General features: G+C 38.7%; 1 protein-coding gene across 11 annotated transcripts in view; it reads left to right on the top strand.

Moving 5' to 3' along the window:
* Positions 1-19,099, top strand: part of ESRP1 (epithelial splicing regulatory protein 1) — a 56,758-nt gene that overhangs the window by 26,117 nt on the left and 11,542 nt on the right. For 6 of the 11 annotated variants that reach the window (XM_089898912.1, XM_089898915.1, XM_089898914.1 and 3 more), the window contains 2 exons: positions 195-429; positions 3,509-3,677. In XM_089898912.1, coding sequence (XP_089755038.1) covers positions 195-429; positions 3,509-3,677 — 404 coding nt within the window. The remainder of the gene's footprint in view (positions 1-194; positions 430-3,508; positions 3,678-19,099) is intronic. The other 5 variants (XM_089898911.1, XM_022584540.3, XM_089898910.1 and 2 more) reach the window with 3 other exon arrangements.

Here is a 19,099-nt window from a genome sequence, read left to right as displayed (position 1 = left end):
CACATTCAGCTATGAGCTCTCAAAACTATTTCTTCAAGGTTTTGTGGGCAATTCTGTTGATTAGGTGATGAAACATAAGTCTGATTTCAGTAGATCATGCTGTCACCCAGATGTTATGGCTAAAATGTCTGTACTATGGGTGATTGTCACTGTGCATGTTTTGTAAGCAACCACTTCCTTGTTGAAGGAGACAGTCTCCTTTTCTTTTTATTCTTCCCCCACGTGCTCAGGGACGCCCATCAGGAGATGCCTTTATCCAGATGAAGTCTGCGGACAGAGCATTTATGGCTGCACAGAAGTGTCATAAAAAAACCATGAAGGACAGATATGTTGAAGTCTTTCAGTGTTCAGCTGAGGAGATGAACTTTGTGTTAATGGGGGGCACTTTAAATCGAAATGGCTTATCCCCACCGCCATGTAAGTTACCATGTAAGTTTTTCTTGGGTCTTGGCGCTATTCTACGCTATATGCTGGTAGGTGCTTAAGCTGCTTTCATAACTTTCTGTGCCCCTGGTTCTTTCTAAGGCAGGTGAGGTGGTTACGTAAGTCTTTCCCATCTGAAATCGGTAGTATCTGGTAATCATTTAAGACCTTGGTTGTGGACACCCATAATTAGAGATCCTACAAATACCTCCTTTCAGATTATATTCTTGCTTTTCCAGGGATAAGCACTTGATTTCTGAAGCTTAGTGTGCTCAAGATAAGCACTGACTCTGGGAGACAACCTGGCTATGTAGATACTTTAATACGTAATAAATATTACCTATTAAATACATAACATTTAAAGGTAAAATAAGTATGGACAGATCCTTTTTTTTTTCCTGCAACACATTAAGCTTTTTTGTTTTGTGTTTTTTTAAAGAAGGGCGAGTTGATGCCCAGTTTGCATTTTTAAGTTTTTTGAGCAGTAAGTATTTTGGGGGAAGGATAACCTGAAGAGCATCCCTCTTGCTCTCCAGGATATCTGGAATGAGCAGGTTAGTAAAAAACAAAAAAAAAGATACAAATGCGTAAATAAATTAGCCAAAGTTACCATTGGATCGCAGGATCAGTGCTTAATATCAAGCCATGCTGTTGCTCATTGGCACCTGGGTGCACGCCATCTGGAATCCTGTTTGAGAGGAATAAGCCCTTTAGTCGGGAGACCAAGTTCCGGTTTGTGACTAAGGAACATTTGGGGACCTGATGTTTAAAACTTGAATTTTCTGACCAAGTTTTCACTTTTGAGTAAGACATACCTTGTTAGGAAGCATGCTGGGTATGTTTAAAGAAAGTAGCACTTGGAATACAGTTCAAAGATAACTGAGAAAGTAAACTGGATTATGTGCTTGATTCCAATAAAGTGGGGAGTGTTACGACATCACTTTCTAGTAAAGAGGGATACACCAATAAACCTATTTGGTAAAGTATTATTCATAGGACATTCAGTAGGGCTTAATCCTTTATTTCCCTTGGAATTCCTAACTGCTAATGTTCCATTTATCTGCTGCTTGCTATTGGTGGATATCTAAGAGTTGATCATTAATGAGCATCAAGTTTTAAAAATTCATGATTGGGCTTAAGTGGATATCTTAATGTAATCTTAGTTGTAGGTTTCCTGTCCATAAACCACTGATAATATCAGTAACTTTTACAATTTCCCATACTGATAATCTGTCAAGCATTATGAGATAAGGGAATTTCTCCATCATGTATAACCCAAATTCTTTTGCTGTGATATCCTTTTACTCCTCTCTTCTTGGTGGAAATGTCGTCATTACAGACTTCGTAAGATTTTTACTTCTTCCCTTTTCCCCCTCACAAGCCCTAAAATAATAATAATTTCCCTGGCAGTCCAGTGGTTAAGACTCTGCACTTCCACTGCAGGGGGCACGGTTCCAGTCCCTCTTTGGGGAAGTAAGATCCTGCATGCTGCACCATGCACGGCCAAAAAAAAAAAAAAAAATTTTTTTTTTAAATCTAAATGCATTTTTACATAAAATATATTTACAAATCTTTTAATACTTTCTAAAAATTTTATTTAAAATTTGGCCATTTGTCAATTTAGTGGAAGAGTTCACTCATTAAAAAATCAGAATTCTAATTTATGCATGCTAATATGCTTGTTCTACTGGACTTTCTTTTTCCTGCCAACTCGCTTTAGGTGACAATCTCTTTATGACTTAGGTGCCTCGGTTTGTTCTGTTTGTCCTTTTTGTGGACTCTTTTAGGCCAGGGATCATAATTTTAAAATTATCTACATTAGGTATCTACCATGTAGCAATTTTTGATGGGTATGAAGGAGGTACCCAAAAATTGAATATGAAATCAATATGTTGGTCTTGGGTTTTTTTGTTTGTTTGTCTGTTTTTGGGTTTTTTTGGCCGTGCTGCACAGCTTTCAGGACCTCAATTCCCTGACAGGCGTTGAACCTGGGCCATAGCAGTGAAAGCCCTGGAATCCTAACCACCAGGCCACCAGGGAATTCCCAGGTCTTGGGTTTATGTACCCATATTCAGCTGACTCACTCATCTCCATAGACATATAGAAGCTCAGAAGAAGAGCAAAAGACAGTAGAGATTTTCCTGTGAAAATTATCCAGTGGGCTTCAGCTATTTGCAGCATATATTAGGTGGTTCTAGGTTTGAAAATTAAAGTCAGGAATTCCAAATTCAGTCAACCTCTCAGTTATCTCTCCTGTTGGGTGCAGATGGCTTGGAGAGTTGTGTTCATCCTACACATTAGTGACCAGCAAGTGGTCTGACTTAAGTGAGTTACTGGGCCTTGAAGATGTTGCATAACCAGAAGACAAAGGAATTCATCCTTTCTACTTTATTTAATCTGAATCAACTGACTCTCAGGAAGACTTGCACAGGGTTATCTCCCAGATTGGATTTTTTTATTTTTTTAGACTGGTCTGAAGATGTAGATTAGCGTCAAAAACCCATCTTCCGGGTTGCCTTGAAGTGTACATGATCCAGAGTTAATCTACTCCTTTTAGGTCAGTTTACTCTGGCACAGTCTATGCTTTGGCATAATACATGGTCCTGGTGAATAGTCTTTTATCATAACTGTCTTCATGTTGTCCTATAGAGTAGATAACAATATGAACAAGCAGTCTAGTCCTCAAAGGGGGAAAAAACCCAGCTTTTGGTCTGAAGTTACACTAAATGTCAGTCTGTCCCATGTTTCTTTCCTCAAAGAGTTACTTTGTGGTAACTGGCACTTAGGAGTGGGGAAAAAAAAATCACGTGTCATGAAATGGTTGCGAAGACTTGAAAGTCCACTTGATACTGGTTTTTCCAAGTTTCAGACTAAGAACCGTTCCTTAGGTTGACGGAGTGTGTGAGATTTGAGATTGCTTCTAGGTGTTATCTATATAAGCAAAAGGAAGATGCTTGGGATGGTATACAGAACTGGTCTCTCTCTTTCGAATGTATATATGGAACAGCGACCTTGTAGCTTTAGTGCTAGCACATGTGTCAACTACTACAAATATATCTCAAGGTCTCTCTCTTTGCTTATTTAGGCCTGTCTCCTCCCTCCTACACATTTCCAGCTCCTGCAGCAGTTATTCCTCCTGAAGCTGCCATTTATCAGCCCTCTGTGCTCTTGAATCCACGAGCACTGCAGCCCTCCACAGCATACTACCCAGCAGGCACCCAGCTCTTCATGAACTACACAGCGTACTATCCCAGGTAAGGCTCTGATGGAAGTGGAAATGAGGGACAGAAACAAAGGACTCCTTTAATAGCCGCTGCCTGAGTTCACAGAAGAATGTTGCCTGCCACGTTGAAGGTTAGCCTGACCAGCAACAGTTTCTGGTCATATCTCTGACCAAGAAGGTTGTTTCGAGACAAACCAAAATGTTTATTTTTTAACCATCTATTTTCAGCATGATATTTTAGGTTACGTGTGTATACAACTTTCCGTTTTTCCTTCTATTTTAGGGTTAGTGAGTAGCACAGTAATCATTCTAATAGGGTGGCAGTATCATGTGAATGAATTACAAAACGGGAAAATCCATGATGATGACAATTATATTTTTAAGTACCATGAATTCATGTCAACCCAAAATAAATAAAAACTGTTGTTTTAAATTTTATAGGGCTTGTATTCTTTCCTCTCTAAATCTTTACTAACAAGTCCAGAATGAGATTATTCAGTACTTTATTAGAATCAACATATTTTAAATCTGATTATTTTTAGTTGTCCTCAATTTCTTGGAGGCAGCAGGATATAATGGAGAGAAATTTGTCACTCTGGAAATTGGGAGACCCGAGTTTTGGTCTCATCTGTTCTTCTACCTGAGGCAATTCACTTGACCTTTCTGGTTGTTACAAAATGATCAGATCAGCCACGCTTTTGGAGTCCCTCCCAGGTCTGATTGCCTGTGATTCTAACTTGTATATATAATAACCTCTCGTTCTCAATTTTCTTTTCAAAAAAAAAAAAATTTTTTTTTTTAAAGTCTTTGTTTGGACTTCCCTGGTGGTCCATTGATTAGGACTCTGCACCTCCACTGGAGGGGGCCCACGTTTGATTCCTGGTTGGGGAAGATCCCTCCCACATGCTGCAAAGCCAAAAAAAAAAAAAAAAAAAGTCTTTGTTTAGCTACTAACCAGTTCACTTTATTAAAATAAAATTTTACTTTGGCACAAGCAATATTGCTCAAAAATTTTTATAAGTATACCAGGCCTTGTTTTTTCCTTCTCAAGCTATTTAAAATAAATGTTTTGAGTACATCCACCAATGTGTATGTGAGGTTTTTGATAAGTGGCCTGGAACTTACCTATCTGATCTCTGTGTGGTTTTTTTTGTTTGTTTATTTGTTTTTTTGGCCTTGCTTCGTGACTTGCAGGATCTTACTTCCCCGACCAGGGATCGAACCCAGGCTCCCTGCAGTGGAGGTGCGGGGTCCTAACCACTGGACCGCCAGGGGATTCCCTGTCACAGTGTATTTTTTATTCCCTCTCCATCTGCAGTTTCCCAATAGGGAGCAAGAACTTTGGAATCTTGGTAGCAGTGAAGCTGGTAGCCACTATTAATTAAATTTCTTTAATTATTTTTAGAAATTTAAAAAACATTCATTAATGCTATTGAAAATGTTCCTTTTGTTTGTTTTGTTTTGTTTTTTGAAAATGTTCTTTATTCTCCTGGGGAAGAAGAATAGGGAGAAAGCCATGATAATCATCAACTGGCCATCTTTTGAAAGCTTGCAAAAGGGCTCAGAAGCCTGAGTAATTGTTAATTGTTCATGGTTGAGTACTATGTCAGACACCCAGCCCAATCCCAATCTGTCACCTTCTCTACACCCTGTGACAGTCACTTGCTGGTAGTGGCTCTGGTTATAAGAAAGATCTCTGTCTTCCTGTCTTACACCATCAGAATGTCAGGAGTGGAATGCGTTGTGCCACCGGATGCCTGGTGCAATTTCTTGTGCCTATAATACACTTGCAAAGTATCCAGTTCCACCATTGCCTTGCTATCTGGACACTGTTAAAAGAAGGAATCTCTTAGAAATAGTTTTCCATCATAGTGAGATGGGAACTTGAGTCTTGAATTGAAGCCCCAAAGGCAAACGGAACTGACATTTATGGCTTAATAGCTCCTGTAATTTTGGGCCCCTGCTTATATGTTAATTTTTTTCTACTAGTGGTTTTTTTTTTTTTTCTACTAGTGGTTTTCAAGTTTGTAATGTCCTCATTATTAAGTCTAAGAGGATAGAAGTAGTGAGTAAAAGTAGACTCCCATTCTACACAACACCGAGTCCAAAAGTAACCACTACTATCAGTTTGATAACATACACGTATCTGTGTGCCTGTAAATAATGTGGCGTACTGACATACTGCCCACTGTTTTGTTTTGTCTGTTTGTTTGTTTTAACTTGCCAGTATGTCATTGACTTCTTTCCTAAGGAATATCTGTATATATACCTCACTCTTGTAACTTCCATATGATACCCCAAGAATGAAAATATATCATAATTTAACAATTCCTTTATTTTTATAGACATTTAATTTTATTTTTCTGTTAAACAAAACTTGTATTGATCTTTAAATACTTCTATTTCTGTAGAACAATTTCACAGGAGTGGGATTTTAAAATCAAAAGTCATGTGTGTTATATTTAAATTAATATTTCCAAATAACTCCTAGTATGGTTCACTCTCTTAATTTACATTTCCCTAATTCTAGTGAAATTACTGACACAAAGCGTTCAAACATGGGGATGTGCTGTTAACCATACTTAAAATCTGTAATAATTTAAAAAGCAAATTCCAAAAACGATAAAATATTTTACAGTTTTGGGAGAAAGCCATTAATTTCTAACATCACATGACTGTAAGGCATTTGAGGCTCTGTAATGTAAATGTTTAAGTATATTTTGGCCTATTCTCTGATACGTAGGAAAGTGTGAGATAGCATACTTTAGGCTAAAACAAGATATTAAATCAGAAGCTCTGGAGTTTGTCTCTTTTTAAATTAAAAAAAATTAAATTCCCTCCATTTTTATATTTCATTGAAGTATATTGATTTACAGTATTGTGTTAATTTCTGCTGTACAGCAAAGTGATTCAGCTATATATTCTTTTCCATTATGGTTTGTTACACAATATTGTCTGTCCACTTTTTTTTTTTAATTTTTAAAAAATTTTTATTGGGCTTCCCTGGTGGCGCAGTGGTTGAGAGTCCGCCTGCTGATGCAGGGGACACGGGTTCGTGCCCCTGTCCGGGAAGATCCCGCGTGACGCGGAGCGGCTGGGCCCGTGAGCCATGGCCGCTGAGCCTGCGCGTCCGGAGCCTGTGCTCCGCGACAGGAGAGGCCACAGCAGTGAGAGGCCAGTGTACCTTGGAGTATAGTTGATTTAAAATGTGTTATCCACTTTTTAAATGAAATATGTCCGTTTGACTTCAGATTATGCAACATGTTCATTACATTAAAACATCAATATGCTAACATTTTGCAGACTTTTAAAAGTATGCCCCTCAAAAACAGTAACTGGTTTTACTGTTTCTAACTTTGAATTTATCTGGGCAAACTCTAATTTAGTACCTCTGTGTGCGACATACTGGAAATATTAGGGTTAATAAAATATGGACCCTTTCTGGTGTAGAGTAGCTGACAGAGTTCATCCCTGTGCAAAGTCAGTGACTTCAAAGGGCTCCTTCAGCTAGCGGGCATTTGTTCTTATTTCCTCTAACTTGGTATATTTGGAGATAGAACCTATGATAGGTATTTCATCATAAGGATTTGGGTTACTTGAGGAACATTTAAGGAGAAAACAGTGAACCAGTGAATTGCTTTCTTTTTGTTTATTGTTAAATGAGTTTTTAGCAGTCTAAATGTGTGGCTGTAACAACAGCATCTTGAAGAGCAAGTGAAATTAAAGCAAGTGGTTCTATTTTCTGATTATGAACACTGGTTTTTCCTTTCACCCCTTGGAAGAAGATTTCGGTTACCCAGTATCCCAGAGCTTAGCCCAGGGTACAGAAGAATTAGAAGGGACTATCTGTTCATGCCCACCCTGCTTATTACTCAGAACTCTGTTTTATCACACCTTGTCTCTCCCATTACATAAAGTCCTACCTTTTGTTCTGACCTCTCATTTTTCTTAGAAAAGAATATTATTCTCTTTTGCATCACAGCTGTAGCACAGGTAAGAAACATGCTGAGTCTTCAAACAAATGTCATGTGATTTAAAGAAAGATGGATTAACATAAATGTCTTTTGTATATCCATTGCCTCACCTTTTGTAGGTGAGGCAATGGATATACAAAAGACATTTATGTTAATGTCTTTTATATGTTATAAATAATAACATATCACCTTGAACCAAAAGAGAGGGCAAGGGATGTTTGACATTTTGAATGAGTGATGCTTTACTTGCATACCCATGAGAAAGGTTTGGGAGGTGTGGGAGGGGACTTTTATTTTTTTCAGATAACCATTACTTGTAAAATCATTCTTTCTACCCAAGCAATGAATACGTATATTTAGTAATATTGAGGCATTCTGCAATGCTTGGTTTGTTGTGTGGTGTTCTTGTATTCTATTCTGAAATTCTTTGCACTTGAGCCAAAAAGAATACCAAGCCTCTGAGAGATGCATGCATTTCCTATTTTGAACACTTGGCTTTCTTATTCCAGTTTCCTTTTGTTATTGAGATAAGTATAGGTTCACAAGGTTGTAACTAACAGTACAGAGGCATTCCATATACACTTTAAGTAGTTTCTCACAGTGGTAACATTTGACAACCAAATGTAAAGTTAAATTTACTTTCTAATTTACTTATTGAAAGCTTTCTTTTTTTTTAGTATGTATTTTATTTATTTTTGGCTGCATCAGGTCTTAGTTGCAGAACGCGGGGTCTTCCTTGATGCATGTGGGATCTTTCGTTGCAGGACAGGCTCCAGAGCACATGGGCTCTGTAGTTTGTGGCATGCAGGCTCTCTCTTTGAGGCGCGGGAGCTCAGTAGTTGTGGCACGCGGGCTTAGCTGCCCCGCCGCATGTGGGATCTTAGTTCCCTGACCAGGGATCGAACTTGCATCCCCTGCATTGAAAGGCGGATTCTTTACCACTGGACCACCAGGGAAGTCCCAAAAGCTTTCTGATAGGACTAAGAAAAAGAAAGAATTCTTGTTTTAAAAAAATTCTTTTTATAACTTAAACATGTAGTGCCACAAATGCAAACTGGAACTCAGCATGCAGTGAAATTATACTAGAACATTGTAACAATGCAATATTAATGCAATATCAGGCAATGTTGTTATAACGGAGAAGCACCAGATAATTTTTGTTGGTGGGAACAACTCTTTTTTTTTTTTTTTTTTTAGTTTGAATGACATTGCTAAATGATGTAAGCAGGAACTGCTGTGGGCAACTCAGTCTATACTATCAGTCCCTGAGAATTCAGTGTAGTTTCATGGAATAGTCATTTGTTAGTCTAAAGACCTTATTCATATGATGAGCAGTCCAGGGAATTTAAAATATGCTTAAAATTCTTTTCAGCATTGTAGAAAATTATCAAGTGCAGTGAACTTCAAGGAAAAAAAATTTTCATTACCCCAAACACTTGATTGATTTCAATGTGTAAGGTTTTTTTCCCCTAAGGATTTTTTTTCTTACAAAATGGGGATGGTATTATACATGTTATTTTCAAGCATAACTTTAAAAGAATCTATTACAGAAATTTTCAAACTAACATAATTTGGGAGAATATCTATTACCCAATTTCAACAATATCAATATTTCCCAATCTTGTATCATCTGTTTCCGTGCGTACCCTGCTATACCCTTACCCGCAGAACATTTTAAAGCACAAACACCTAGAGATCATCTCTTTCACTTGTTGCTATTTATGTGCCCAATATATCTTTAAATTAAGCACCTTATTCTTAAGCATTAATGACTTTAGTTAAAGCAGAACTTAACTAAAACACATGTGTCAATGTTGATAAACCTATTTTGCCTCCATTGCCTTATTTAAGCATTTCCTTGGTATATCTTTAAGACATTACCTTGAAGTAGGCTAAAAGGAAAAATTGACATTTGTCTATGAATTTTATCTAATAATATAGAGTAATGACTTTTGATTTTCTTTACTGTGTGTTATGTGGTCTTTTAAGCCGCCTTTTTTTTCTTTTTCTTTTGGCTGCTTTGGGTCTTTGTTTCTGCACAGGGGGCTACTCTTTGTTGTGGTGTGAGGGCTTCTCATTGCGGTGTCTTCTCTTGTGGAACTTGGGCTTTAGGCTCACGGGCTTCAGTAGTTGTGGCTTGCTGGCTCTAGAGCGTGGGCTCAGTAGTTGTGGCTCACAGGCTCTAAAGCGCAGGCTCATTAGTTGTGGCTCACAGGCTCTAAAGCGCAGGCTCATTAGTTGTGGCGCATGGGCTTAGTTGCTCCGTGGCATGTGGGATCTTCCCAGACCAGGGCTGGAAGCCGTGTCCCCTGCATTGGCAGGCAGATTCTTAACCACTGTGCCACCAGGGAAGTCCCTAAGCCGCCTATTTTTAAACCAAAAGCAAAATGGCTTTATTAGCAAACATTTTCCATTTAAGTTCAAAATAATCAAATCATAATAACCACGAAGCTAGAATGGGATTGCTTCTGGAGAGGTTCTGATCTGGAGGGGGAGGGGTGTGATGGAGTCATACTGCTGGCTCTGTATTTGTACCTTTCAATGTTGTATGCTATTCCTATTCCAAAACAAGACAAAAGCTCATTTAAAAAACAGAACACCAAAATAGTTTACAAAATAATAACTTCTGTAAATGTGCCTCTCTGGAAATTGTTGTCTTCTGTTACTTCTGTTACAAATGTCCACGGTTAACAGTGTGTTTTGCTTCCTTCTTCATCTAGATTTTTCATCAAAATATTACTTTTAAAAATGTCACTGTTTTCTAAACATGTGAGAAGATCAGTTGTTATCATTTTATACTTTAAATCAAGCAAAAAGATTAATTATAAAATAATTTCTACTATAGGATTCAGTTGTCAAATTTAAAATGAAGCTTTGTGAGGGCAATCCTTGTTTTGAGTAAGCAGTCTGTAACTTTACTATGTATTTGGAGCATATTATGATAACTGTAGTAGGGGTTTTTTGGTTTGTTTTTGGTAATCTTTGACATAATTAGGGTAAGTTAAGTTTAGTTACCAAACTGTTTTCACAGTACCTAAATTTGCTTACAGTTTCAGTGAAATAGATTCTTAGAAGATTTCTTTATTCCTTCCAAAGTGTTTTTATATTTGTTGGTTACTTAAACTTTCTCCAAGAGGTAGATGCACACGCACAGAGCAGCTTGTACAGCCTTTAGGAAGAGATAACAGAAATTGAGAATCCAGATGTGATCATTAGTCCTTCTGCCTCAGTATTAAACTCAAAAAGAATGTTGAAAAGTCATCCTTCTTGAGATTGTTCATTTCAGATGAACAAGTTAGTTCAGAAGTTTCCTACGTGAAAAGTGACTCCATCTTTTGCACTTGCTAGGATTAAAACATTGTTTCTCCAGTCACTTTCCAAAAATATATGGTTTTTGTAACACTAGGGGTGTTAATAACCTTAATACAAAGGCTCGGTGCAGTAATTTTGCAAGAAGTAGAAACCAGATTTCTTTTTGAAAGACTTCTTGGCATGTTTTCTATGTAAATGTGTTTTATGTGTGTTAATTTTCTATGTTTTTTATGTGTTTTTTAATTAATGTGTTTTAGTTTTCTATGTTAATGTCCTCTCATCCAGAGGAGAGAATATAGTCTTCTATTCTTTTCACTTAACCTCTTTTTCTAATAGGACAGATAATGCTTTGATCCTCTCTCCTCTAGAGAAATATGGCAGGTCCTCAAAATATGAATATTATCGTGCTATGACTACTTCTATTTTGGAATGCTACCTGATAACATCAGTGTTACCAATGTTTAGTAATTTGTAATTATTAGATGAAAGGGTGTTATGAGAATTATTTCCGATAGAGTATATATTGTGTTGTTAGACACCCTGGCCTTCAGTATTTTCATATCTTTCCCTGCTCTACAAAGAATTTTCTATGAGTTATTAGGATACATAGAATATTATAAAAATTAGATTATGTAAATTAGGATTTGAAAAAATATAAGATAGGAAGAAATATTTGATAGTCTGACAACAGAATCTTAGGCAATTAAATTAATATTGGCATAACAATCATAGGCTCTGAGCAGGAGGAAACTTGAATTACAAAACTCACAATTTCAAAGGAAAGAAAGTCATTAATTCTCAGGGAAATATAGTTTTTCTCTACATTGGGTTTGAAAGTTTTTACCCAAATACGTAGAGAGAACATGGAGTACTGCCATGGAGGAAATCTTAACCAACTTTATAATGTAGTCACTGGTGTGCTTCATTCAGTAGTTTCTTTTTCTTTTTTTTTTTTTATAATTTTTTTTTATTTTTGGCTGCACTGGGTCTTCGTTGCTGCACGCAGGCTTTATCTAGCCGTGGTGAGGGGGGCTACTCTTCGTTGCTGTGCGTGGGCTTCTCATTGCAGTGGCTTCTCTTTGTTGCAGAGCACGGGCTCTAGGCGTGCAGGCTTCAGTAGTTGTGGTGCGTGGGCTCTGTAGTTGTGGCGCACGGGCTTAGTTGCTCTGCAGCATGTGGGATCTTCCCGAACCAGGGATCAAACCCGTGTCCCCTGCAATGGCAGGCGGATTCTTAACCACTGCGCCACCAGGGAAGTCCTCAGTAATTTCTTAATGCAATCTCAGTGTGACTTGCTGAATGAGTCTCAGCAGTAATGTCTTCATAACTCTGATGCTCTAGCAGTTTTCTGAATATAAACCTTTGGGGAGACCCTTCTTGTGCTATTTACTTTTTCCCTTCATTTCCTCTCATCTCCCTTCAGTTCTTTGCCCATTCAGGCAACTCCAACAGGGTTTCTTACCCAGCTCAAGTGCAGTCTCCTTGTTAGTTTATGTGATGCGGTACAGTCCCTCCATGCACTGTAGGACCTCGGAGTTCAGGGTTACATTGACTCACTCATTTGGCCCCTAACCCGTTGGGTTCCTTTGTAGTTTTATCAATTTTTGAACCTCTGTAGCTTTTGAGTAGCAGTTACATTATTGTTACCATGTACATCTGAGACTGATAAATACTGACACTTGAGAATCTGAAACCTAACTAAAGATAAAATGGAGGTTAAAAACCCAAAACAATGACTTAAAATGAATGTTAGGATGAGCTACTGGCATAGTCTTGTTTTGATGGACAGCTCTCTTTTTGCCGTTATTTAGGGTGTGGTTAAAAAATTCCTTATCTTTCTCTAAACCACCGCCACAAAGCAAATGCACATAATTTTTACGTTATCCTTATTCTGTGGCGATGGCATAATCCATTTATTCTGTGGTGATGGCCTAATCCATTTATACTTTATACTTTGAAGCTATTATGTTTAAAATTGTTTCCCTTATAACATACAGCACTCCCTACCATTCCTTAAATTATATGGGATTTGAAAAAGGCTAAGATTTTCTGATAACTGAGTAACTTTCCATGGAAAGCATTAAATATCTCAAACATTGACTGTAAATTGTACTTAACTGAATTGGATTAGTTGAAAAGTTAATTTATTTACTTATTTTTTGCTGCATTGTGTCTTTGTTGCTGCACACGGGCTTTCTCTAGTTGCGGTGAGCAAGGGCTACTCTTTGTTGCTGTGTGCGAGCTTCTCATTGCGGTGGCTTCTCTTGTTGTGGAGCACGGGCTCTAGGTATGCGGGCTTCAGTAGTTGTGGTGTGTGTGCTCAGTAGCTGTGGCTCCTGGGCTCTAGAGCACAGGCTTAGTAGTTGTGGTGCATGGGCTTAGTTGCTCCGCAGCATGTGGGATCTTCCTGGACCAGGGCTCGAACCCATGTCCTCTGCCTTGACAGGAGGATTCCTAACCACTGCACCACCAGGGAAGTCCTAAAAACAGCTTTATTAAGGTAGTTTACATATCATAAAATTAACCTATTTTAAGTATACAATTCAGTGGTTTTTAGTGTATTTACAGAGTTGTGCTGCTAATTTTAGAACAATTGTGTAAACTAATTTTTAGATAATATAACAATCTAATTTTAGAGTAACCCATTACCCCCAAAGGAAACCTGGTGTCCATTAGTAGAAACTCCCGTTCACTTCCTTTCTACCCACTTTACTTGCCCCTCCCCATCCCTAAATAACTATCAATCTATTTTCTGTTTCTGTGGATTTGCTTGTTCAGATATTTCATATAAATGGAATCATACCATATGTGGTCTTCTGTGATTGGCTTTTTTTTTTGGCGGCATTGGGTCTTCATTGCTACATGCAGGCTTTCTCTAGTTGTAGCAAGCGGGGGCCACTCTTTGTTGGGGTGCGCAGGCTTCTCATTGCGGTGGTTTCTCTTTTTGCAGAGCACAGGCTGTAGGCGCACAGGCTTCAGTAGTTATGGCGCGCAGGCCCAGTAGTTGTGGCTCACGGGCTCTAGAGCGCAGGCTCAGTAGTTATGCTGCACGGGCTTAGTTGCTCCGCGGCATGTGGGATCTTCCCGGACCAGCGCTCAAACCCGTGTCCCCTGCATTGGCAGGCGGATCCTTAACTACGGCGCCACCAGGGAAGTCCGGCATGTGAACTCTTAGTTGCAGCATGTGGGATCTAGTTCCCTGACCAGGGATTGAACCTGGACCCCCTGCATTGGGAGAGCAGAGTTTTAGCCACTGGACCACCAGGGAAGTCCCCGCACATTTTTAAATTGAGTTATTTTTCTTACTGCTTTTTAGTTGTAAAATTTTTGTATATATTCTAGGTAGGAGAGCTTATATGACTTACAAATATTTTCTCCCAGTCTGTGGGTTGTCTTTTCATTTCCTTGATGGAGTCCTTTAAAGCACAAAAGTTTTAAGTTTTGATGCAGTCCAGCTTATCTATTTCTTCTTTTCTCACTTATACTTTTGTTGTCAGATATAATGCAAGGTCATGAAAATGTATTACTACATATTCTTTTTTTTATTATTATTTTTTTTTTTTTGCGGTACGCGGGCCTCTCACTGTTGTGGCCTCTCCCGTCGCGGAGCACAGGCTCCGGACGCACAGGCTCAGCGGCCATGGCTCACGGGCCCAGCCGCTCCATAGCATGTGGGATCCTCCCGGACCGGGGCACGAACCCACGTCCCCTGCATCGGCAGGTGGACTCTCAACCACTGCGCCACCAGGGAAGCCCACTACATATTCTTTTAAGAGTTGTGTAGTGTTAGCTCTTACACTTAGGTATATTATCATTTTGAATTAATTTTTTATATGGAGTGAGGTAGAGGTCTAAATTCATCCTTTTGCATGTGGATATTTCATTGTTCCAGCACCATTTACTGAAAAGACTTCTTTCCTCATCAAATTGTCTTGGAACCCTCGTCAGAAATCAATTGACCAGGGAATTCCCTGGCTGTCCAGTGATTGGGACACCACGTTTTCACTGCCATGGGCCTGAGTTTGATCCCTGGTCGGGGAACTGGGATCACATCGGCTGTGCAGCGTGGCCAAAAAAAAAAAAAAATCAATTGACCATAAATGTAAGGGTTTATTTCTCACCTCTCAAATTCTATTCTATTGATCATTGCCTACCCTTATGGGAGTACCACACCATCTTGATTACTGTAGCTTTAAAGTTTTGCATTTAGGAAATGTAAGTCTTCCTACTTTGTTCTTTTTTAAGAAAGTTTGGCTATTCTGGGTCATTTGTATTTCCATATATGTTTTAGCTTCAGTTTTGTCGTTTTCTGCAAAAAAGCCAGTTGGAATTTTGATAGCTATTGCATCGAATCTGTACAATTTAGAGATAGTATTGCCATTCTGACAAAATTAAATCTTCTGTTTATGAACATGGGCTGTCTTTCCATTTATTTAGACCTTTTATTTTCTAACAGTGTTTCATAGGTTTTAGTGTACAAGTCTTGCTCTTCCTTTGTCAAATTTTTTTCCTAAGTATTCTGTTCTTTTTGATGCTATTGTGAGTGGAATTGATTTCCTAATTTCCATTTTGGATTGTTCATTGTAGTGTATAAAAATGTAGTTAATTTATTTTGTGCATTGATCTTATATCTTTTAACCTTGCCAAACTGGCTTATTCTAGTAATAATTCAGCAAACTGTATTTGATTTTCTATGTATAAGTTTGCCTTCTTTCTTTACTACCATTTTTACTCCATAAGTTACTTTATTTCTTGCTGTTTTTTATTTCAGTAATCTGAAAGACCTGGAATTTAGGTTGAGAGAAAATTCTTATTCTCATGTCCTGTCAGGTAGATACAGATTATTTAATTTTTCTTAAGATATCTTGTCTACAGCAGATAATCCTAGTGCAAAGAATAAAGATGTGAATCCCAATTGTATTGTGTTTTGGCTTCATTGGAATAGGTGCTACCCTCCAGATGCTGAACATAATTGTCATTTATAGCCTTAAATTTCTAGTTAGATAACTTTTATTTTATCTTGATTGTATTTTGAAGGTATTGGGTTGGCCAAAAAGTTCCTTTGGTTTTTAAGTGAAAATAAAAGACATATTTTTCATTTTCACCAAGACCTTTATTGAACAACGTATTCACCATTTTGTTCCACTACCTTCTGCCATTTTTCAGGCAACTTCATAATTCCATCTTCCCAAAAGTTCTTATCTTTTTGAGCAAAGAACTGTTCCGGGTGCCTTTTACAGTCTTCCAGGGAATTGAAATTCTTTCCATTAAGAGAGTTTTGTAAAGACCGAAATAAATGGAAATCTGAAGGTGCAATGTCTGGTGAATACAGCAGATGAATCAGAGCCTTCCAGCCAAGCTGTAACAATTTTTGCCTGGTCATCAAAGAAGCATGCAGTCTTGTGTTATCCTGATGAAAGATTATGCATTTTCTGTTGACTAATTCCGGACACTTTTCGTTGGGTGCTGCTTTCAGTTGGTCTAATTGGGAGCAGTACTTATTGGAATTAATCATTTGGTCTTCCGGAAGGAGCTCATAATAGAGGACTCCCTTCCAATCCCACCATATACACACATCACCTTTGGTTGAAGACTGGCCTTTGGTGTGGTTGGTGGTGGTTCATTTCACTTGCCCCACGATCGCTTCCATTCCACATTATTGTACAGTATCCACTTTTTATCACCTGTCACAAATTTGTTTTAAAAATGGAACGTTTTGGGGCTTCCCTGGTGGCGCAGTGGTTGAGAGTCCGCCTGCCGATGCAGGGGGACACGGGTTCGTGCCCCGGTCCGGGAAGATCCCACATGCCGCGGAGTGGCTGGGCCCGTGAGCCACGGCCGTTGAGCCTGCGCGTCCGGAGCCTGTTCTCCGCGGCGGGAGGGGCCAGAGCAGTGAGAGGCCTGCGTACCGCAAAAACAAAAAAACAAAACAAAAAGGAACATTTTCGTTATGTTTCAGTAGAGAATTGCATGCACAAATATGGTCAAGAAAGTTTTTATCACTTAACTTAATGTGGAACCCAAACATTAAAGCAATTAACATAACCAAGCTGGTGCAAATGATTTTCAGCAGTTGATTTGGATATTTTGAGTATGTCGGCTGTCTCCTGCATGGTATAACATTGATTGTTCTCCATTAATGTCTCGATTTGATCACTATCAACTTCAACTGGTCTTACCCGACCTTGGAGCATCAGGCAGCTCGAAATCTCCAGCACGGAACCTCACAAACCACTTTTGACACGTTTGATCAGTCACAGCACCTTCTCCATACACTGCACAAATCGTTTTTTACATTTCAGTTGCGTTTTACCTTTCTTGAAATAAGAAAGCATAATATGCCGGAAATGTTGCTTTTTTTCCTCCCATCTTCAATATTAAAATAGCTACACAAAAATCACCAATTTTGTTAAGTTTTTTTTTTTTTTTTATGCATGCTGATATGATAGCTGTCACAATGCAATCTAACAAAATTGTTTCAAATGAAGTTAAGACAACTAAGTGCTACTAGGGCCATCTTACGGAAAAAACCAAGTGAACTCTTTGGCCAACCCAATACTAGATACCTAGATTTAATTTATAAGAGATCTTTAACCAGAGGCATAGAATATGCCAGGTCAGAGTCATAGAAGTAAGTTGTATACTATGGAAATGATCTGATTTTCATATCCAGTGTGGAAAGTCTGAGTAACTCAGCAAAATACACAGAAGCCTTGATAGTCTTTGAGTATTAGTGTTAGTATCTATCAGGCATTTGACATGAGCAAATATGGTCTTTGAATGAATGGTGCTTGTATAGGGAGATACTGAACTAGAAGTTGAGAAATCTGGGTAGTTCTTCAGTTTTGTGAAGAGCTAACTGGTTGTGTGACCTTTGGGAAATTATTTAACTCTTAGTTTCCATTTCCATCTCTGTAAAAATGAGAAGGTGCGGCTAAATGATGGCTAAAGTCCTTCTCAGGCCTAAAGTTCAGCATTCCGTCTCTTTGCTCTGACAGTTACACACAGATTGACTCTTGATCTCTAAAGAGACTCTCCTCGGAGAGTTGTAAAAATCTCGCTAAGTGACTCTAATATGCAGACAAGTTGAGAATCACTGTTTTAGAGACTTAACAAGTTATGGGCAGCTTGATGTCAAGTAATATTTTTTCAGGCTCCCATATTTTAGAAATGAAATGGAAGAATGATTATGGAAATAGCAAGAGTGAGAATAATAATAGAACAAGAAATTACTGCATTTTATGGTTTGTGGAGTAATTTGATATGTTAAATCATTGAAGCTGAAGAACAATTATGTGAAACTAGGAAGTGTGATCCCCATTTAACAAATGATAAAATTGGAATTCAGAGACATTAAGTGACTTGCTCAAGGTTACTGTGCTACTAAAATGGAGTCTGAGGGGCCTCCCTGGTGGCGCAGTGGTTGAGAGTCCGCCTGCCGATGCAGGGGACACGGGTTCGTGCGTCCGGGAAGATCCCACATGCTGCGGAGTGGCTGGGCCCGTGAGCCATGGTCGCTGGGTCTGCGCGTCCGAAGCCTGTGCTCCGCAACGGGAGAGGCCACAACAGAGGCCCGCGTACCGCAAAAAAAAAAAAAAAAAAAAAAAAAATTTGCATAAAACGGAGTCTGGGACTGGATTCACCATCTGGTATCATTCCTATTAACCCATCAGTTAGGATTATGTAGGATAGATAATCTCAGAGATTTTTAGTCCCTTCCATTATGTGTTTACTTGTCTTTGAAATGGGATAATTACTTACTTAGAATGATTTATAAGAGTTAATAATCTAAAACTGTGGGTCTTTATTGCTCTTTAAGCTAATGACTACTTCAAAAAATTTTCTTCCCTATGTGTGTGTGTGTGTATATATATATATATATTTTTTTTTTTTTGCGGTACGCGGGCCTCTCACTGTTGTGGCCTCTCCCGTTGTGGAGCACAGGCTCCGGACGCACAGCCGCTCCGCGGCACGTGGGATCTTCCCGGACCGGGGCACGAACCCGTGTCTCCCTAGCATCGGCAGGTGGACTCTCAACCACCGCGCCACAAGGGAAGCCCATATTTTTAAATATGGTTATCTAGCAACTAACTGTGGTGGCAAACAGATTGGGTAAGGGACAGGGTGAAACTAATTTCATAATACAGTAATTAGTTGAGTTACCACA

The sequence above is a fragment of the Delphinapterus leucas genome, chromosome 17 (assembly GCF_059928025.1).
Source record: "Delphinapterus leucas isolate spDelLeu-1000000601 "Yukka" chromosome 17, BTC_Dleu_Yukka2, whole genome shotgun sequence".
NCBI classification, from domain to species: domain Eukaryota; kingdom Metazoa; phylum Chordata; class Mammalia; order Artiodactyla; family Monodontidae; genus Delphinapterus; species Delphinapterus leucas.
Note: the sequence above shows the minus strand (reverse complement) of the source record. Positions and strands in the feature narration are given on the sequence as shown.